The sequence below is a fragment of the Anas platyrhynchos genome, chromosome 8, assembly GCF_047663525.1.
Source record: "Anas platyrhynchos isolate ZD024472 breed Pekin duck chromosome 8, IASCAAS_PekinDuck_T2T, whole genome shotgun sequence".
Taxonomy (NCBI): Eukaryota; Metazoa; Chordata; class Aves; order Anseriformes; family Anatidae; genus Anas; species Anas platyrhynchos.
Genome location: NC_092594.1, coordinates 8,384,048 through 8,405,856, shown reverse-complemented (window position 1 = coordinate 8,405,856; position 21,809 = coordinate 8,384,048). Strand labels below are relative to the sequence as shown.

Below are 21,809 nucleotides of genomic sequence, written 5' to 3'. Positions count from 1 at the left end.
CCGCGGTGTCCCCGGCTCCGGCCGCGGGCAGGGAGCGGAGCCAGCGGCGGTGCCGCCCCGCGCTCCGCCCCGCTCCCTCCCGCCCCCGCCTCCCCCCGGCAGCCGGCGGCAGCCGCCCGCCCTCCGCGCACGGCGCCTGACAGCGGCTCCCGCCCGGCGGGGCTGCGCCGCGCTCCTCCCGCTGCTGGCGGCCGGGCCGGGCCGGGCCGGGCCGGCGGGGAAGCGCCGCGCCGCGCTCCGCTCCGCCCCGCCGGCTGCGGGGATGTGCCATTGCCATGGCGAGGCGGCTCTTCCCGGGGGCCTGGCTCCGGCAGCCCCACTACGCGCAGGTAGGCCGGCGGCGAGGCCGCGGGGCGGGGCGGCGGGTGCCGGCAGCCTGCCGTTCCCTCCCGGGCGGCCGCCCCCCGCGGCCCGGGGCCGAGAGGTGGGAACAGGTGCGGGCCGGGCGCGGGGCCGCGGCAGCTCCGTCGCCCCTTCCTCCTGCCCGCCGGGCCGGGCCGAGCCTCCCGGGCCACCCCAGGGGCTGCGGGCCGGGACACGCCGCCGCCCGGCGCCCCGAGCTCCCCGGGCAGCCGCCGCCGTTCCCCTGCCCGCCCCTGGCGGCTCGGGGCGGAGGGCGCGGCGCACCCCCGGGGGCGCGCTGCTGGACGCGCTCCACCGCACGGCCCGGTACCCGCGCGAGGGGTCGCCCCTTGGGGTGTTGGCCGCGATGGCCTCGGGGTGTGTCCGGGTGGTCCTCCGAGCTTCTTTTTATCTGTTGCACTGTTTTCATTCGTAAGTGAGCAGTCATAGAATATCCAAGTTGGGGTCCCCCGCGAGGTCCACCTCCTGGGTCCCCAAAGGGCCACCCGAAATCAGCCCGTACGTCTGAGTGTTGTCCAAATGCTCCTTGAACTCCACCAGCTCGGTGCCGTGCCCCCGACCCTGGGCAGCCTGTCCCACTGCCCGACCACCCTCTGGGTGCAGAACCTTTCCCTAACCCCCAGCCTGACCCTCCCCTGTCCCAGCTTCAAGCCATTTCCTCAGGTCTTAAATTCAGTTATAGTTGAAATGAGTGTTTGAGTTGGTGGGGATTCATACAATACTTACTTATATGTTACTTATGGCTGTCATCTGTTGCTATCTTATTAAATGTTTTCTGATTGTTGGATTGAAAAATTGAATTTCATCCTGATGCATCTTAAAGTCTAATGTGTTAATTCCTTCTCATCTGGAACTTTTCTGATCCCATTCTCTTTTTGGACCTGCCTAAAATGGGACCTAAAATCCAAAGAGAAGTGTACAGACACAGGTATAACCTTATTCTCTTTGGCATTTGTTTTATGGTATGTATAAGGAAATCTAGGTCAATTATCACTTGATTTTCAGACCAGAAAATATTCTCCTTGAACTCTTTACCCCAGCGGATACTTGTGCAGCATTTGGATTCCCATAGCAGAAAGTTTCTGGGACAAATACAAATGAATTCACAGTATGTGAGCTACCTTTCAAACTAGGGTTCTGTAAATTGTCTGTCTTCTTTGCCTTGATAATAAGTTTGTCTCTAATCATCACGTGCTGATGTTGGATAATTTTTTCTCTGTTCGTCACAGCATTTACTTTAAGGCTTTTTCAGCAAAATGTGTGATTTTAAAATCTCTTAAGAAACAGCCAGGTCATTTATTAGAAAAGTCAAAGAAGTTAAATATTTGTTTCTGTTGCAAATTTTAAAAATATTTCTGCTTGTGCTTTCTCACCCTGGAAACTACTAGAGTATTCTACACACTTGTTTTGAGGAGAGCTAGTAAGAGCTTTGTGAACGTTAACTTATTTTTCTGTGTTACACAGTGAATGCGTGTTGGTAATTGATGCATCTGCAGAATGGCAGCAAGCTATCGATATATTGACTTGTGACAGCATGCTACTGTTGGTACGTGACAAATGTATTCATGGGTCAACTCTACTAATTGCTCACTGAGTGTTCTGTGGAGATTTTTGTCTCCAGAGAGGCCAGCGCTCCCTAACTAAATGCTAGACTTAACTTTCTGAGATGTAGCTATGAGCGAGAGGGGAGTTCTAGGACTTGTGCGGTGTTGCATGCAATATTTAATGTAGCACACCAGGGAAGATGAGTGTACAATGGAAAGCGTTGCTGACTGACTTCCAAATGTTATTGGCTGGTGTTCCATTCTTTTTGAAAACTGTGTTGTGAAGTGAGTTGATAGAACATCAAGTTCTGCAACAAAGAATTTAGTACCTCCTCTAGCTTTCCTGATGCAGTACAAGCGGGATGCTATGGAGCTGGTTTTCAACTGATGCTCTTATGCCAAATGTGCTGTTATTATTTATTGTTGTCAGTATTTGACATGTTCTTTAGCTTGCATGCAGAATGCAAGACCACAGGTAATCATTTGATCTTTCTGGCGAAGGGCAATGTGCTGCCAATTATCAGCTCATACAAAAATGAGCTTGGCAAACTTCTGGACATCTTGCTTTAGTTCAAAGCTTGGAGGTTAGAGATCCACAGGAACAGTGCTGAAGTTTCAACACAAAACAGTAGCAACTATGAAATACAAAAAAATCCTGCTGCTTAGACTGTAAGGCTTGTAAGAGTGAAACAAAACAACAAAAAATTTTCAAACCCGACAAACTTCTCAACAATACTAAATACTGCCAAAAACCAAACCAAAAACAAATTTAATGGATCTTACAATTGAGTGACTAACACTTTTCTACAGCTGTGATTTAGGTTTTGCAAGGAGAGGTTAGTATCCCAAATTCATGAAATTATCCTGAAGTTCTTTCTGATAGCTGTAGTTAATAATTGGGTTAAGAGGCTGAGGGCAAGCCAGCAGTACTGCACATGTCAATAATCACGTAAATGACTTTTCCAGGCTTGAAAGCTTTCTGGCTGCTAGAGGTTCTGGACCGAGTTTGCAGATCATTAGGGACATCCCGTGGACTTCAGTAACATAAAAGACTGTCTTTGAAGGACTAAAGAGTGAACAAGTTTTCAAGCCCCACATAATGTATCATCATCATTTTGTCTAAGCTTTTAATCCTTTTGTTGTTGTTGCTTAACCTTTCAAGGGGAAGTATCCTGCTTTCTGTCTTGATCATTATCCCTTTTGAATTTCAAACGATATGTCTTTTTTGATTATTCAGGATACAAGTAATCTGAGGAAATAGCGTAATCTTAAGTGTGCATTGTATGCTCTTAAAAATGTGAATGTGCCCAGGGCATGTCATCCAAGACAGCGTGAGCTAATATTTTCAGAGATCTTGTCAGCCTACCTGAAGTGCATCCTGTGATGCATAAATCAACCTGAACAGAGAAAAAAACAGCATTTCTAGCATGATCAGTTTATGATTTTTATCTGTTTTTTCCAGTTGCTAACGTAGAACAAACTGAGTGAGCAACTTGGAGATTTGGAGAGGACTACTGGGCTATGGTTATGTGAAGTACTTTGGAAAATGAAACTCTCAAAAGTGTTCACTAGTTTTGCACTATAATATCCCTTAACCATAAGAATGTTTTAAATAAAAAGTATACTTATCAAAAAAATTGGCAAATAGTTATGTTGCATTTTGATCTGCTACTCTCCATATGCTTTGGAGTGCATCCAGGCTTGAATTTTGCCAGAAGTGGTTTCCAGTTCTGTTCCAGGGAATGAATGTCTAATTATTATTCAATGCGTATGACTTAGTGGAATGTACAAATGATGGATGAAGTTGATGCCGTAATATCCTTTTAAGTATCCTTTACAAACGCTTTTCTTCTTCCTTGTGTTCCCTGGCTCGTGTTTAAAGTCTTGTTGGAAGAGTGGAGCAGAACAGAGAAATTGTATTTCCTAGTTTTGAACATTTTTTTTGGTTGTTTCTTTTTATCACTTCAGAGCTGTCAGTCATTCTGGTGCTCTGAATATATTATTTATTAAAAGTTTTCTAGGATTTTGTCAGAATTCCAAATGAAACTTGTTTATAAGTAGCATTCCCAAACTGCTACATGGGACTTCTTGCTCAGAACCGTGCTCAAACAATCTGCTGAGCGTGCATGCAGGGAGCCTGGTGCGCTCCGGGTGTACCAGCACACGTGGGCTAAGCAGGGTCAGTAAGGCTGTGTCCCTGCTGCTTCATACAGCACGCCAGGTCTGACGCTTCCTAGATGAAGTGGGCTAAATGTGTCTAGACTCCTAGACTGATTTTAAAACGGTAGGGAGAATTCATGGGAAGAACAAAATATTGATCAGAGCTTTTGCTGACCCTGATAAGGAGGTCCAGATTAAAGTACTGCCCCCTGAATCACAGCAAGCAGAACCTTGTGGTCTTCTGCAAGCAGGTGTGTGCTCGTGTCCGTGCTCTGAACTGGCAAGACGTGAGGCCCACAGGTCAAGAGCCACACAAGTATGCATTGGCACAGTGCTGAGCCCAGAATAAATACAGCTTCTCCAGAACTTCATGCCAAGTGTATGATGTATTCGGATGGCATCTGGGAAGGATTTTCTGTCCCAAATGCATTTTCTCTGTCTTCGTGAGAAGGAAGACGAATTTGGATAAATGCAGATAATACAGTGTTATTTCCTGTGCTATGAATATGGTCAATGCTCAGCAGTGGTCCTGAGGCTTGCAGACCACTGCTAATCTCTGAGGTGGTACTAAATGGTATGCGTTTGATGAGAAGTTGCTTTAAATTGGCCTTTGGTTTAAAGTTTAATGTTGTAAACACACATGGAAGCAGTCAGCAAGAAACTTTGAGGAAGGCAGGGGGGTTGTTGTCCCAGAAAATGTTGATTTCTGAGTAATTTTTCATAAAGGAAACAGCTTTGCCTAAAATTTATGATTTATTTCAAATGTTCTTTAGATTTTATCAGTGGTACTGTGTTTTGTAGTATTTCTGTTCGATAATATTAGGGTTACTAGAAATAGCTAAAAAAGAAGAAGCTCACTCCCTACAGGAAATCACTACATCTTTGCTTTCAGATAGATGAAAGATAATCATTAGCACTTGCTATGATTCCTGATTCACTGGAACTTCCCATTATTCCAGGAGGGGGCAGAATAAAGAAAATAATTTTATTAGAATTTTTTGGTAATCCTATCAATAAAAGAAAAAAAATATAGAGAAGACTCTTGTGATGGGCTTTAAGAAGACCATTGTCAGAATTGTCTGTAGAAATGAGGAAGTGATAAAAATCATTTTTAGTTTTCCTTGTAGGTGTTCTGCAATGTTTTATTAAGCACTGGGTAATTAAATAGTTATGAAAGGTTCACTTCTAAAAAAAAGTAATAATTTGGAAAAAACAAACACTCTTTTTCATACTCAAACTTTGTCCCAAGCATGCTGTTCTATGCAGACTGATTTTCCAGACTGACTACAGCTGTGGAACAATAATTTTTCATATCTTTTCACTTAGTATCTGTAAATCACATCTGTGTCCTTCTTGTGGTTGCTTGTTTGTAATAATTTGCCACTCATGTTTTTTTTTCCAAAGTTTTATGAGCTTCCGTTTCTCACAGATGCTGCTTGAATTACTGAAAACTTTCTACCATTATGGTTGGTATCCCTTTGTGTTCATGGGTAGAATTTCACATAATAGAAGTTGTCATGTTACTTTGAACCTCCAAAAGTGTGTGTGATGGAGTTAAAGATCCCGATCTGGACTTGTGTGAGCTAGAAAGCCCTAGAAGACAAGCTGGGGATTTGAAGTAAACATATCCAGAAACTCTGTGCTGATGCAATTTCTATCATAGATCATTTTTATGTGTGGTATTGGGGATCAAACTGTGGAATGTATTTCAGATCATGACAGTTTCTGTTAAATCATACTTCTTTAGACAAACAAAACTAAAAATTGCTTTTAAGAAAAAGCACTTGGAGTTGCCAGAACATCTGTTGCAGAAGAAAGGAGATGTCTTGCAATAGCTTCTGCCTTGGTTTGATTAATTTGTTTCAGGGCAATATCCATCTTACAGGCAAAAGTTGAAGTAAGATTGTGTGTGAGTTTTCTGTTTTTGTTTGTTTTGTTTTTGTTTAAGTGAAATGTGCAATATGATGGGAACAGGAAAAAGATCCTTAGGTAAGTTGGGCTTTACTATTAGGAAAGAGTAAAAAGGTTCAGTCCCCTCCCCATCCTACATGAAAAGTGGCCATTGGTGATGCTGTTTCATCTGAACACTACCAAGCAGCAGTCCTGAGTCTTTTCAGTGACAATGCTGGATGCTGACGCCAAAGGGGAGGTGAAAGTAGGCACTGAGATAAGCAGAACAACTCACACCTCTCAGAGCTGCTTCTGGCTTTTCTCTGCATCAAGTGACGATCTCTCCCTTGTGGGAAAATTCCACTAAGACACAAATCTTCCTCCTTGAACTTTGTGTTAGAATAATGAGTTACAGATGGATCACAACACTGGAATAAAAGGAGTTATCAATGGAAGACTTAGCCATCCTTAGGGAGATACTGGTGTCCACAAAGACATTTTGTTTCTCAATAACTTGTTGTGCACATGGATTTTGGAAAGAAATGGTGGGGGCCATGGTTTCACTTTATCATCCTCTTTGTCTGACTTGAATAACAGAACTTAAAGGCAATGTAGAATTCAATATGGGGTGAACAGGGACTTGGACTGTATGAAATAGGTCCTCTATATGCTACCCCAAGGAAGCTAAGTAAACCTAACATCGAACCTTTATCAGTGTAATCATAAGGACTGACAGTCACTACTTTGGCATATGATTTTTAGCTGGCTGAAATGGCTGAGTTGTAAATTAGGTTCTTTTATGTTGCAAGAATGGACGTTCTGGTTGCAGTTTGTTTATAGATAGTAGCCTTGAACAGGAAGAAAGTAAGAAATGCTATAACTGAATACAGTTTGTGTTGAGTTTATTTTTTTTTCCTCTTAAAGATTTGCAAAGTTGGTCTTGCCTTAGAGTTGTAGCATGCCCTTTCGAGGGTAAAAGGGGAAAGCCATGAACATGAGTGTTTTAAGTGAATTAAATTATGCCACTTGGATTGGAAATATTTTTTGGTTTATTTTTAACCAGTGCTGTTATTTACTTTATGAATAAAATAGTACCTAGAAGAATAGGACTGGAAGGGAAAGTGTTTCCTTCAAAAATATGTACAGGGTATATTAAGATATGAGGTGATTTCTGCTAGGATTAAAAAAAATAATAATTTGAAGAAACGTAACTTCTTAAATGAAAGACACTAAAATTAAAGTACATGAGGGAGAGAAGGCATCCAGCTTTGCTATTGACTTCCTAATTTATGATGCTTGTACTGTTGGGCTGCTAACTTCAGAAACATTTCTGGAGAAAGCTGTTATGTGAAGGAATTGTCAGTATGCCATCTGTCAGCCTTTCCAGCTGCTGTGGGCTGAGCACTGGATGGAGCATAGGAGACGGATGTTCTCTCTTGCCGCCTGTAGTGCTGCATCGCCGCGGCTGTAGCCTGAGGAGAGTGGGAATTTGGGTAGGAAGGAGATGGACTTACCTGAAAGTCCAAACAAGATCCTTTTTTGTGCGTGTGCATGCTGGCAGCAGACCAAGGTAGAACACTGTGCTATTTAAAAACCTGCTTCCTTTTCAGATGGGATGTTTGGATGAGAATTGTGTGTGCATAGTGGTTGTTTGTTTATTTTATGAAACACGTGATAAAACTCTGTACGAGATTAGGTTCACAGCACTTCACTGGTGATACATATTTAGATGGAAAATATAATTCAAGTCAGCTTTGTGACAATGTGCATGAAAGAAGCTGGGGATGGTTTGAGCCAGCCCTTCCCCGTGCCGCCATCCTCACCTCAGCCTGGCACATCATGAGGCATGATAGGGCTGGCAACTGAGCTCAGGGGCGTTGTGCTGGGGTGGTTTAGGGTGCTCCTTCTGCCCCATGCTCCATTCATTTGCTGTACATATGTATCTACAGCAAAGGTGGCAGGGTAAGCGTGCTGCCCATACCTTAGCTACCCCACTTCATTATTTGCCTATTGCAAGCTTGCAGTGCAAATCAGTTTTCATGCAGAACCTGACCCCCAGAATACGCGATCTAATTGTTTGCTTCTCTGGTCTCTGGTCTGTGCTGGTAACCTTTGGCAGAGGATTTGGACAGAACAGTGGAAATGAGAATAATGGGCAGCTGTTTGCTCAACTGAATAGAACTTAATCCTAACAAAAAGGTGAGTACAAAAACTGATGACCATGCCTTCATTGAGTAGTTAACAGTAACTGAATATAATCTGATTTTCTCAAAATACTGCGCTTTAATTTACAAATAGCTTTTGTATTCCTCTTCTGATGTTGCTGTTTCTCGTTGTGATTGCAGAGGTGAAGGTTATTCTTTCCGTTTGATGCTGTATTGAGTTAGAGAAACATTAAGCCAACGTAAAAATAAATGAATGACTCACCTAGATATTATCAGGAACTGCTCTACAGAGCACTCATTGGTGTTACTGCCATGCTGAAGCCACTAAAAAAAAAAAAGTTAAACTCTAGGTTACGAGAGCATATTTTTAATGGGGTATAAGAACAAATGAAAATAAGTAAATTATTACAGGAGACATTAAACCTGAATGACTATGTCATGTTTTTTTTTTGTAAGTGCCAAAACTGTTATGTGTTGTCTGCTCTACAACCAGTAGTAAGAGGGAAGGTGGAAAAAAAAAACAAAACACAAAAACACAACCACCACCAAAAAAACACTCTGTGTTCTGAAGACAGTCTGAGAAAAATGTGTTTGTGTGCTTACAACACAGCCAGATCAGGCAATCCATCCATGCTGTACCTTAAATGTTTTGGCTCTGCTGGTCTCATACACCTATCAGTTCAAAACTTTGCTCCAAGGGACCTCTGCTGGAGGAGTAACTGCCTCAAGGCTGGTAACCTGGCCTGCCTGGGACAGCCCTGCTGGGGAAGAATAGGTCTTGGTTGCTGCTTTTCGTTTATTTTGTGTATTGAAACAGCATGCATGAGTGCGAAGAATAAGCTCTGCAGAGAATCCATCTGCCCTGCTCACAGCTTGCTTTTGGTACTAGAGGTGAGAACAGGGAGCGAGACGTGCTCTTACTGCTTTGCCACACCGTATCTGCTGGCTTCCCCAAGCTGTGAAGGAAAGATGCTTGTGGGTGACGAGGGAATTCTGGAGTTGGGCAGTAGCTGAGGGCAGGGGTTCTTCAGCACGAAGGTTGTGCTGGGAAAACTGAAGAAGCAGATGGGGCCCTGAGCAGTGCTGAGAACTGCTGCCTGAGAAAGGATGACAGACAGTGGAGGAAGACTGAAGCTGAGGCCAGCGTTGCACAGTCAGAAGGGATGGAAACAGACTGGAAACGACTGGAAGAAAGAGAATAGCAGATGATGTGTGGCTAAGCAAACACCTTGGGGTGGAAACTGAAAAGAAAAAACTAATAGGTGAAAATTATAAATGACTAAATATGGAAAATGGACAGGAAGGAAACATAGACAAGCTCCAGCTGAGCATGAACTCAGATCTCTTCTGTATGGGGAAAATAATTTCTGAACCGATGGGTAAAGTATCAGTTCTCATTTACTGCTGGTTCGTGTCTCAGGTGACTCCTACTGCTCCTCGTCCGTCTGCTGAAGTAGCATGGTTTGCAAGAAAACTAGTGATTCTTAATGTTATAGCCTTGTAGATGTAGTATTTTTAGACTAGGAAATAACATTAAAATCTTGCCATTCTTTCATTTTAGTAGTGTTCTTCCAAAGGGAAAGGCTTATATAAAGCATTTCTCTTTTGATGTTCCACAGCCCTTTGCCTCCAGTTTTGTTTTTCTCTGTTCTGTGTTCAACAGCCCGTTTCCTCCTAGGTTTTCTAAGCAGTTTCTAAATGTGCTGTAAACCACACACCGTTATTGTTGGTCTCCTTTTGTACTCCTTCCAGTTTGTATCCATGTTATGGATAACAAGCCTTACAGGAAATTACATGTTACTCCAACTAGGGTCTTTGTGGCTCTGAGGAAAACAGTTTAAATTGTTTCTTTCTGAAACATTCCCAATCAAATTTCTTAAAAGAAGAACTGGTTGAAGGGACTTTCTGGTCAAGATGCATCACCAGAAAAAAACAACAGTTAAATCTTTGTTTTAACCAGGTAGTTTTAGGACAGAGTCAAGTGAGTGTGTGCAAAGGCACAGGGATTAACCTTGAGGTGCAGGGCTGCAGCTGCCCGGCCGGGATCACCTCTGGGTGTTGTGGGTCTGCCCTTTGTTTAGTTCTTCCAAGAGGAAATGGCATTGGTGGTTTGTCATGTTTTTACAAGTACTTGTAAATGATCAATGTAGTCTAGCATGACAGTCCGGTGGTTCTCTACAGCTCGTTCCTAAGTGTAGATTGAAGCTTTCTCTAAAGCAGCTTTTCTCCATCTGTTTCCTTCTCTAGTTATATGTAAAAAACGTGGGTACTCAAGCACTTCTATTTTTCATGTGGCCAAAATCTTTGAAATATTTTTTTTTTTTTTTTTTAGTAAGTGTGTGTTTGGATACTCTTATTGCATGTTCTTCTTAATCTATGTTTATATTACATATGTGTATAGTTCCATTAAACTATCAGACATCTATCCTACCATAATCAGTTTTTTAGTTTGAAATCCTGGTAGCACATCTTATACAGGATAAACAAAACCTTTAAGTTATTTAATGATAAACAATAATATTTAGTCTTACTTGTGGATGTTTAGAGAAGACCAAGGATTCTATAAATATGATTTACTGTGGGTGGGTACAATTTTTTTCAAGTGACTGTTTGATACGTGAATATACTATGTATGTTACAGAAAGGAATATTAACTTACTCTCTTCAGCAATCTAAAGTGTGAATGATAAGTAATGTTTGCAGTTTGTTGCCTTTAAACAGGCTTCACTTGTAGCACTGGCAGTGAAGGAGCAAAACTTCAAAATAAGGCCACAGTTTTAAAAGGTTATTATCAAAATTAAATCAGTATATTTCTGCCTTTTTTTTTTCTCCATGATGTACTATCCCACAACTATTTGCAGGGTTGTACTGTGAATCAGATCAACTCCCTGCGTCCATCTGTGGTGTAGACTCAGAGTTTGTTGGGTGTCATTACAATGACTGTTGTCTTCAGCATGGCGATGCGAGGAAGCAGTACTGGGCAGTTTATGTAGTTAAATTGCAGCCTCAGCAGGTCCAAAGATGTGATCATTCTGTTTTAGTTCCAGTTTTTAAAAGCAGAAAAATTTAGAACTCGACACAGTTTCTGACCTGTTTACCTGTCGGTGAAGTTCCTGTGGCTGTAAGACCAGATCATCGTGTGACTTTTCAGCTGAAATGTGGGTAATTATGGCCTAATATATAAAGTGGACAAGATCCTTTTGGGGAAAAAAATCCGCTTAGAAATCAAGGCTCTTGCATTAGACTTGTGTGTAAGTACGTTACGACTCTTGTTTACTTCAGTAAGATGACTGAAGTTGAGGGTTGTTCCCAAATGAAGTGTAGTGATGCTTTTTTTTTTTTTTTTTAACTGAAGCTTTGAATTCTTGTGCTGAACAAGGTGAAGAATGTGCAGATATAAACAAGCTTCAGTAGATCACATCAGGAGTATATTAAAATATTTTTCTTCTGTTGTAGGAGAGGAATATGAAATTGTAGTGAGGGCAGTGGACTGAGACTTTGAGATCTACATTTAGGTATGAGTCATTGCCTTTGAGGCCTTGGGTGTGTTGATCTGCTGCTTGTCCTCAGGAAGTGTTCACCCTTTTTTGTACCTATGTTTATCTTTGTGCTGAGATTGTGTTTATGTATTCATTAGCATCTTGGAACCACAAACATTATTTGATGTGGATTTTTGTGGTACTGTGTGTTTTGGAGTAACACAAAGCATCAGGAGCAATATTTATGCTGGAACTGCCTGAAGGCCATACAGGCATGCTCTTGCTTTTCTGTATAACTTGTTGGGTTAATTTCTTGTGCTATTCATTTCAGGCTTTTTGGTGGTTTTGCTTATGGGGTGGGATGGGTGAGTGAGAATTGAGATTTCCTTGGACTGAGGCCTTTGATGTTAGCAGCACTGTATTTTAGGGTCATTTGGGCATACCTGCTTTTCTAAAAATACAACCAAAATGCTCTCATCCATTCTTTTAGAATGAGTCGTATCTTTAGGATTGGAGTAACAGTTCAAATAGAACTTTTAGAGTTTGGGATTGCTCTTTTCCATTTGAAAGTTTTAAAATGCCTTATATGTACCTTCTCCTTGATTCATAATCATCTGTTTTTCTTTTTTAAATCACTAAGCTGTAAATGAGAATGATAATAGGATATAATATTAGGGGCTAAGACACATAGCATCATTTTCCTAGTAGTTTTTTCTTCTGTTGCTTGCATTCCTGCTTCTCTTTGAGACTTGCTGTTCCTTACAGAACTACATGGAGTCCAAGTACACTTCCTCCTTAGTCCTCAGGTGGAGTGGGTGCCTGTGTGGAAAGTGTGTTGTGAGGGAAGTTACAGTGGAAGAGTTGGAACCACACTAGTTTGAGAGCAGAACGCTGGTTCCTGGTGGTTGTACCTGTTATAGTTTGGAAAAGTCATTTTTTTTCAGTTAGGTATTTAACCAAGCTACCGTTCAACTGATTAGAACTGCTTCTTTGATCTTAGTTTCCTTAAAAATAAATTACATATTTTGAAAAGGAAATGCATGCTTGAAGCCAAAGAAGCAAGCCTGAAACTTCAGATGGTAACCACAGGTTCGGTTAGTTCTGAACCTAAAGACTTTTTGTTCTTGCCCAGACCACCAGCCATGGGTACAGGTGTTTGCATGGGCCCTAGCAAAAGGCCGTGCCCTTGTTGATGCACTTGGGGTGAAGGAGGGTCCTCTCCAATGGTGGCAGGAATAGTCTCTGCCAATGGTGACAGCGATATCCTGGCTGCTTGCACTGTTGTTACGAACAGGCATTAATTGCAGTGTGGCTCAGTTTTTCAGGGGGAGCCAAGTCAGACGGGCTTAAGGGTGCAGCCTACAGTTTTCTCTGCTGTGCGGGGTTTGTAATGGCTGCAGGGTGTCCTTGGAGGTGGTGGCACCTCACAGGCCTTCCCGCAGCCCAGCCTGCCACGTCCCTGGGTGCTCAGCCTGTGGAGGAACTGCTGCTGAAGCTGCTGGGTTGTGGGGTGGCTGTGGGTGCTCGGGGAAAAGCAGGATGTGCCCAAGGCAGGGCTGTGTTTCTGTTCTGCTCAAGGGGAGGCCAGCAACGTTCTTATGAAGTACAGGTGGACTTCAGGGTGCTGGGGCAGCTCCTAACTCTAAAGGGGCAGCTTGCCAGCATACACTTAAGAAAGCTAGCGAACTTCAGGCAAAGGATCTTCGTGCATTCTGAAATAATGATCTTACTGTATTTGCAGAAAAGTATTTTCTTTAGTGACAGTATTTTTTTCAAAAATATAAAACATGTAAAAGCTGAAGCCATGTATTTACTGTGATTTAGGTTAACTACTATCAAATTGTAGTAATTTGGAATTACTGCAATTAAGAACTTGGAATTACAGTGCTTTTTCTCCCATGTGGATAGAGACATCTGAAATTAGTATGTGTATGCATATATAATGACTAAGTTAACCCATCTCATAAATGTGTGTGTGTGTGTATAAACAATATATAGACTATATATATGTGTGTGTGTATATATATATATATATATATATATAAGTAGACGTAGTGACAAAACTGCTCATTCTTACTACCTTTCTCAGAACCTTGTCTAAAGATAGAATCACTTAGGTTGGAAATGTCCTTCAAGATCATCAAGTCCAAGCCATCAACCTGACTACAGACTCCAGTCATTAAACCATGTCCCTTAGTGCCACATCCACATCTCTTAAATATCACTGGAGATGGGCACTTGACCACTTGGCAGCCTATTCCAATGCCTGACCACCTTCTCCATGGAGAAATTCTTCCATATGTCCAATCTCAACATTCCCTGGCACAGCTTGAGACCAGCATGGAATGGTTACATGAACTAGCGGGTATCAAAAAAAGCCAGATTTAAGCAAAATGAAGTTCAGGCCGTGACCCATGAAAAAATGGATAGATCAGTGTAACTGATTTCTAAAGAGAGTTGTGGATGCTAAAAACTTACGTAGATTTTAAGGGAGGCTGGGTAAGTTTACAAGAGATAAATTATTTGAGACTTACTATATATAGAAAATCACATCTGGCTTGGAAAGATCCTCAGGAGGAAAATGGGAGAGTATTTGGGATATATATGTTATCACTCTTCATACAGCATCTATTTGTAACTGTTGTTGGAGATCAGGTGGCTCGATGGAGATGGATCTCAAACTAACCCAGTATAGCTGCTCTCATGCACTTTCCTTATATCCTGTTGCTAAAGCTGATCTTGACTTCCTAATTCTTTTTCTAATCCTAGTTCAAGTGTGGAAATCAAACTTTTAGTACGCCAGTCTCAGAGGAATTAAAAAAATCATGACTTGCCCCCTCCTTTACAAAGTACTTAGAACTCCCTAACTCTTAGTTTATGCTTTCGCTTCCCCTAGTGAAAAACAGAAATGTGAGGCCACAGACACAAAATTGGAACATTGCTTACAGTTACGGGAAGGTCCACTGAAGATAAGGCTAGTGCAGAGGAATTGTACTTATAATTAAATGATGCCTTCCCAAGAAATGGGGAGACTTCAGCACAGGGAACCTATCCCTGATGTTCACCCTGCTCGTTGTATATCCATGTTTTATACTTTTACACATTATTTTCTGACAACATTCCTGGTCTTCTTAATATGATTTACTGGAATCAGAACACAAGTGACTGATCTTAGGAGAAAAAAGAAAAAAGCAGTTGAGCTTTGACAGTTTATAATATTTTTAATCAAATTTGTTATTGAAGCATGGCTTGCCCTTTGAGGGTCTGTCATCTTTACTTTTATTTATATCCTAATCTTCTTTCCTTTTAAATAAGTTAAACTGACCTCCCCTGTCAGTTCACTGATGGAAGTGGATGTTCCATGTAATGCAGTCTGTTTATTTTATCACTGTGGATGTGAAATTCCTGTTTGTTTCTATCATTCTGACTAATGCTTGACTATATTACAAAGAAAACTTTCTCTTTGTGTTCTCTAGGTACGTTTCTCATACATGCGGATGAAATATCTCTTCATCTCTTGGTTAGTAGTATTTATTGGCAGCTGGGTTATGTATGTCCAGTACTCTACCTACACAGAACTATGCAGAGGACATGACTGTAGGAAAATAATAGTAAGTGTACTTAGCATAGCTTGTTTCTGAAGTGTTTGTCTTGACTAATTCCACGGCCAGTTCAGTCACTGCCATGTGTAAATTAATCAAATGCTGCTATTCTATTGTGTTGAAATAATACTATATCTTCATTTACAGATAAAAACAGTTATTTGTTACTGTTGTTTTGATGTAGGGTTATTAAAATTTTCTGATTTCCCTTCCCCCCTTTTTTAAACTTCTTTCAAGGGTCAGGTGTTGGGAGAGATATGGTTGTTGCCTCCTTTCTTGGTCAATGTATTAAATACTTTTCTCCATGTTTGTTTCAGTGTGACAAATACAAGACTGGAGTTATTGATGGGTCAGCATGTAGCAGTCTTTGTGCAAAAGAAACACTATATTTTGGAAAATGTTTGTCAACAAAGCCCAATAAGCAGGTAAGGCTTTACTCATCTAACTTAGCTTTCTCATTTCCCATTGAAATCTCAGTGATTCTGTGTGCAGGCATTGCTCTAGTTTCCTTCTATTGATTTGAAGACACACAGGCTGTGTGTCTGAGAGGCTGAAGGGGCAGAGATTATAATGTAGCATTTCCCTTTTGCAGATTCTCTGCTAGAGGAGCTACATCACAATGATGAGCAATGCAGTTCTGCTCCTGTTATGCACTTTGTACTTTAACATGGCTATGCTTTATCGACTGGGAACTGCTCTGCTGTGATCTGAGTGTGTCTGAACGTGGTGATAGTCTATGTGGTTCCTGCCTGTCCAGGTGCCTGCCCCTTTCCACTGTGTAGGCCCAAGATCCCGGGATTTGGATGAGCCGGCTAAAGCAGATAATTTTATTCAGAGGGAATTGCAGGTTTTGTTTTTTGTAGGGCATTAAGCTGTAGCAACTTTTCTGATCCAGCAGACAGTGCAGTTGTAGAAATGGCTGTGCTTGTATAGGTGAGAAGACACCGAGATACATTCAGAATCAAGAACCATCAGCCATAGCAGCGGCCTCTGGATAAGCTGCTGTAGGTGCCTAAATCTGCAATTTCAAGTCAAATCCCAAGTATAGGATAGATATGTTGGAGTTAGTTGTGCTGTTTCCCTGAATACACATCATGCATAAATTTCAGTGTTCCATTAATGCATTCAGCTGATTTTTTGATAACTGTGTTACATGGATCATTTGTGTCTAGCTGAAGAGTAAGCAAAGAAGTTTTTCTCTGACTAAATCCTCACTGCCCTGTAGTTTAAAAGAGCAGTAAGCCTGTAACTTCCATGAAGTTTTTAATTCCACAGTTACAGAATCTAGTTTCCACGGAGATGATGAGATCCTTCCACATTTTGATAGTATGTCTACTAGAATATAGAGTCTTGCACAGCATACTATCTCTCTGCTATCCTGCTTCCCAAACAGAATCAGACTCTTAACCTAAGCAAAGATACAGAATCATAGAGTATCTGGGTTGGAAGGGACCCTCAAGGATCATTGAGTCCAACTCCTGGGTCCCCAAAGGACTACCCAAAAAATCAAACCATGTGTCTGAGAGCACTGTCCAAATGCTTCTTGAACTCTAGATGCCAGTATACTGTTTATCAAGCTCTTTACATTTTGGCAGTGTAGTGTCTCCTAAGTCCCTGCAATAGTGTATTGTATGCGAAGCTGCCACTGTTTGAATGTACTGTGTGCACTGCCTGTGAGCAGGACTCAGTGTACTGATCTGTGCTGCTGCTTGACTTCTGAAGCAGCAGTTGGGGTTCAGATGATATTTAGATAGGACTTCCACGGTGTTTTTATCTCTTTACCTCTTTTCCTGCATAGATGTACTTAGGAATCTGGGGAAATCTGCAAGGAGTTATAAAATGCCAGATGGAAGAAGCTGCTCAGTTTGATTTTGGTACTGATCCAGAACCAAGGAAGGAAATAGTTCTATTCGATAAACCAACAAGAGGAACCACTGTTGAAAAATTCAAAGAAATGGTGTATGGTCTTTTTAAAGTAAGTATATGCCTGGTCATTTTATTGTGACATGATTATTTTTTATTGGCTTATTTTTCTGTAGCTGGAGAGAATGCCCTATTGTATGAGCCTTGTCCAAGTAAATGTTGGAAAAATAATCAGTACAAAAATAGTTTGTCCCAGAGGTGCTTATCTTTAAAGTTAGAAGTAACTAACAATTTTTTTCCTTACTTTTTAACAGGTGGAAGCTGGTATGCATCTTGCATGTCTACAGCTTTCATTGGTATAGAAAAAATATATCCATACTTCTGCTACTTTGAAACTTGTTGTAATAACCCCAGAGATGAGCACAATTTGAAAAGTGTTCATGTTTGGGAAGTTTGCATTAACTGAACTATATATTTTTTTCTGTTGCCTAATGCTACACCAGAATTTTATAATATGAAGTCATTATGTTGATACTGTGTCAACACTGATTTGGAGCTTTATGTCCTAAAATTCTCCTAAAATAGGAGCTATTGATATAGCTCCGATGTCTCCAGTGATAGAAATAAGGCTGTTCTAGTTGAGTGAGTGTATGTGTACAAATGTGCACACATATAATAAAGTTATGTAAAAGCTGATGATAGTTGCTAACACATTACAGTGGTTTTGTCTCTAGGATTGGATGTGCAGCAGGTTTTTAGAATAGGTTTTAGGAAAAATTAAGAAATGTCTGTGTGATATTGTTTCTGTGTGCATTGTTAATAATTGAAAATGCAATGGTTCTGACTCCAGCAATGGCTTTTTTCTTTATATTGATACAATGGAGGTGGCTGTATCAATAACAGAATTAAGTATTTCAGTGCACTTATAGTATGAGGTTTGTACTAGAGGTCTTAGTATTTTGTATAGGTGTTTGCAATAAAGTTCGTGGTGTAATTTCTCTACATCTATAAGGCTTAATCAGCTGAAAATGAAACCTGATCTAAACATCAGAATTCTACTTACTTTATCTAAGAAAACGTTTACCGAGCTACTCTGTTCTTGGTCAGACTGGTCTTTAGAAAAATCGGTGTTTGGATTCTAATCCTTGCATTTTGAAATGCAAAGAACACTGGTACTTTCAGAAGATTGTATGCCGAGTGCTTTGGAAAACAGAACAAGAATGCTGCTCAGGCATCTTGGCAGCAAGTCTTGTAACATCTATAACCAATGAAAACTAGAACATAATATACCCTACCATACTAAAAGGATGGAGAATTATGGATGGATTGGTGGTAGTTAATGAACTTACACTTAATTTTTTTTTTTTTTTTTTTTTTTTTGCTTTTAGGCAAAGTTGGGTGAACAAGGAAATCTTTCAGAACTGGTTAATCTCATCTTATCTTTTGCTGATGGAAACAAAGACGGTAGAGTTTCTTTGCCAGAAGCAAAGTCTGCATGGGCACTTCTGCAGCTAGATGAGTTCCTGTTAATGGTGATCTTACAGGACAAAGAACATACTCCCAAGCTGATGGGTTTTTGTGGGGATCTTTATGTAATTGAAAGAGTTGAATATACCTCTCTCTATGGAATCAGTCTTCCATGGATTATAGAACTTTTCATTCCTTCTGGTTTCAGAAGAAGCATGGACCAGTGGTTTACTCCATCATGGCCAAGAAAGGCAAAAATAGCTATAGGGCTTTTAGAATTTGTGGAAGATGTTTTCCATGGACCTTACGGAAACTTCCTTATGTGTGATACAAGTGCCAAAAACTTGGGATACAATGATAAATATGATTTGAAAATGATGGACATGAGGAAAATTGTGCCAGAAATGAATTTGAAGGAAATGATTAAAGATCGTCCTTGTGAATCAGACATGGACTGTGTCTACGGTACAGACTGTAGAACTGTATGTGACCAAAGTAAAATGAGATGTACAACAGAAGTTATTCAGCCAAACTTGGCAAAAGTCTGTCAGCTACTTAAAGACTATCTGCTTCGTGGTGCTCCTTCGGATATCCATGAAGAACTAGAAAAACAACTGTATTTGTGTATTGCCCTTAAAGTCACAGCAAATCAGATGGAAATGGAGCATTCTTTAATACTCAATAACCTTAAAATGTTACTGTGGAAGAAAATTTCCCATACAAATGATTCTTAGCTTCTCCACCAGCAGAAATACTGATGCCTGCCATGAGAGGTGACCTACCATGTTTGATAAAAATGATGTGCAGCATTTTTTTTTTTAAAGACCCTTCTTTACTCAGATTTCAGGAATGGCTGTTCTACTCTTGCCCTTTAGTCGGTACTTTATGACAGGGCTTCTCAAAGGATGAACGTACAACCGAGCGATCGGGCAGAGGCCAAAAGCACTTCTGGGGTTCCAGAGTGCTGTTATGGAAACAAAAACAACCCTGCATGCTTGATTGTTCTGTGCACATTGTCAGATCTTGAACAGGATGAAAGTACTCACTGTGCTACCACATCATCTAACGCAACATCATACAAATCTGTGAAAATCGTTGTTCACTTGTGAAATACCTGCAAAAGATTTTTATCCTGAATAGTTTTGAGGAACCACCACTACTGCAAATAATGTGACTGAGTCCAAGCTGCTGTTGTGTGTTGAGCTGCAATTGAAGTTTACTAATACCTTCGCATAGCAGAATTTGCACATTAATAGATAATTTTTAAACTATGGAAAATTTTATTCTGGAACTGATAGGTTGTAATATGAGATTTAAATTAGTTTTTGTTTATACCTTGTTACCTCATACTTGCATCTTGAATGTTTTAGTTCAACACTTTAATTAAAAAGTCCAACCATGTTGGGAGCCAAGATTTTTAGGATGTTATTACTTAAAAGGATGTACCTACTTTAGCAGCAATATAAACATCGATTTTTGAAAGTGTAATTATTTTACTTTCATTAAACTGAAGTTAAGCTGTGGCAAACTTTGAAAAGCAAGGCTGTGGACTATGCCATTTTATAAGATAATTTTAATAAGTACTGATAGCAAAAATGTACTAACAGCTTAAAAAACAGGAAACCTGCATAGTAAGATGCTGCTTTGTGACAAATGAAACAAGTAACAGTTGTATATGAAGTCTTGAATCTTTACTGCCCACAAAAACTTAGCTATAGATTTGTGCTTAAATCCTTCCCACCTACTGCAGAAAGTACACAAAGAAGGCAAAGGTGGGTCATAACTGCAGGACAGAAGTTGAATTGTTCAGGATCATAGAACTTTTTTTTAAGTAAAGATTACATAGCAAAAAATTAGTAGACGAGTTAAATTTGCAGAAATTGAGGTAATAGATAGTAACAAGGTAGAACGGTATGCTGTAGAATGTTTTCTGTTTTTTCTAGTAGTATCTATCAGTCATAACTCTCTAGTCTTAAGTGACCACAATCTGATCCTGGCACTCTACCACCTTTAATCAGCGTAACTGTTGTTCATTAGATTTTCATCTGTCCTCACAATTGTACAGAATGGGATGTGCATAAAACACCTTAATACTGTGCTTATCTGTTAATGTTTAATTTATTAATGCTTTAGGTATGAAGCAGTCAAAAGCCTTAGTGATTTTTAGTGGCAGTCATCTCCGTTCCTCAAGATAGCTGGCCCCTTAATTCAGTTTCAGCATAGGTTTCAGCATTATTTAATAAGTTGTTTATTTGTGTAAAGGTCCAGTATTAAATGCCTTTCTTGAATAAGTAAGCCTAACATAGGACTAAAATCAGATCACTTCTCCATACTGTATGTAATATTATGCAGCTTGGGCTAAGAATTGTGTTCTTTGTAAACACCAGCTTTTTCAGTTCAAAGAATGACTGTGCTAACTCTTGTCTCTTGATGTGATACTATCCTTCATCCTGGAGCTAAATTAAGTATTTGTAACCAGCACTGCACTCAAATGTAAAGCAGTCACATTTTTGGTGGAAAAAAAAAATTGAATTGCTACTAGGTTTGTGGGAAAAAAAGTCTTGGAATCCAAAGTACAGTTGGGTATTTTAAACAGCTTTTTGGAAAAACTGGAAAATAGTTAGTGCCATTTGTTGTATAGAGCCTTCATTTTTATTGGTGTTGCACCAAGTTTGAGCCTTCATTGAAAAAATACACTTTTAAAATAAGTAACAGGCCTCCTCTTTCTCTTTCAGTAGCTGTCACTGTCTTTAAGCAAAACTCAGCCACGTAGTCTACTTGACTCTTGTTTGTCATTAGACTTAGTGAAGTTGCTTGCACACTTGAAACAAGTAAGTATCTATGAACCTGAGATGAAGGATAAAATAAGGCAAGTCACAGCCTCTTTAATTAAGTATGCGTATGCAGCTTAGAGAGTAAATTCCCTTGTCTGATCACTGAAGTGTGTGTAAAAGGTTTAACCTTAAGACAATACCTGCTCCAGCAGCAATAAGGACATTTCACTTACTGGAGGAAGCTTAAATACCTCAAGATATGTTACTGTCAGCTTCACTAAGTCACAACAGGGTAAGTGTTGCTGTACATATTCCTGAAAGCTTAAGTCTACCTCAGATTTTTTCTTAAGATACATACTCCTCTCCCATAGCATTACATAATCTGAAAGAAAAGCTCTAAAGCAATAATTTTTTTTTGTAATTCTTTCTTTTTGAAATTAGAAAGAACAAAGTTCTTTTATGTATTTTTTTCTTATGAGTTACATTAATTTTTATCAATATT

The 21,809-nt window shown here is 40.3% G+C and overlaps 1 protein-coding gene across 4 annotated transcripts; it reads left to right on the top strand.

Moving 5' to 3' along the window:
* The first annotated feature begins 100 nt into the window (after positions 1-100).
* On the top strand, positions 101-21,245 carry DIPK1A (divergent protein kinase domain 1A). Of its 4 annotated transcripts, XM_027462549.3 has the most exons (6): positions 104-329; positions 1,828-1,909; positions 15,078-15,212; positions 15,521-15,628; positions 17,002-17,178; positions 18,455-21,245. In XM_027462549.3, the coding sequence occupies exons 2-6, from the start codon at positions 1,898-1,900 to the stop codon at positions 19,265-19,267; spliced, it is 1,245 nt and encodes a 414-aa protein (XP_027318350.1). In that variant the 5' UTR covers positions 104-329; positions 1,828-1,897; the 3' UTR covers positions 19,268-21,245. The 4 variants fall into 4 exon arrangements, with proteins under 4 accessions (XP_027318353.1, XP_027318352.1, XP_027318349.1 ...); XM_027462551.3 differs by lacking the exon at positions 1,828-1,909 and having other exon boundaries at positions 102-329; positions 15,078-15,121; XM_027462548.3 differs by lacking the exon at positions 1,828-1,909 and having other exon boundaries at positions 102-329.
* The last annotated feature ends 564 nt before the right edge of the window (positions 21,246-21,809 follow it).

Excerpts from the sequence above, each read along its gene's own strand:
- DIPK1A (XM_027462548.3), top strand. The coding sequence starts at position 276 with ATGGCGAGGCGGCTCTTCCCGGGGGCCTGGCTCCGGCAGCCCCACTAC. Across the intron at positions 15,213-15,520 it reads ATGACTGTAGGAAAATAATA|TGTGACAAATACAAGACTGG; the intron begins GTAAGTGTACTT and ends TGTTTGTTTCAG. Across the intron at positions 17,179-18,454 it reads TGGTGTATGGTCTTTTTAAA|GCAAAGTTGGGTGAACAAGG; the intron begins GTAAGTATATGC and ends TTTTGCTTTTAG.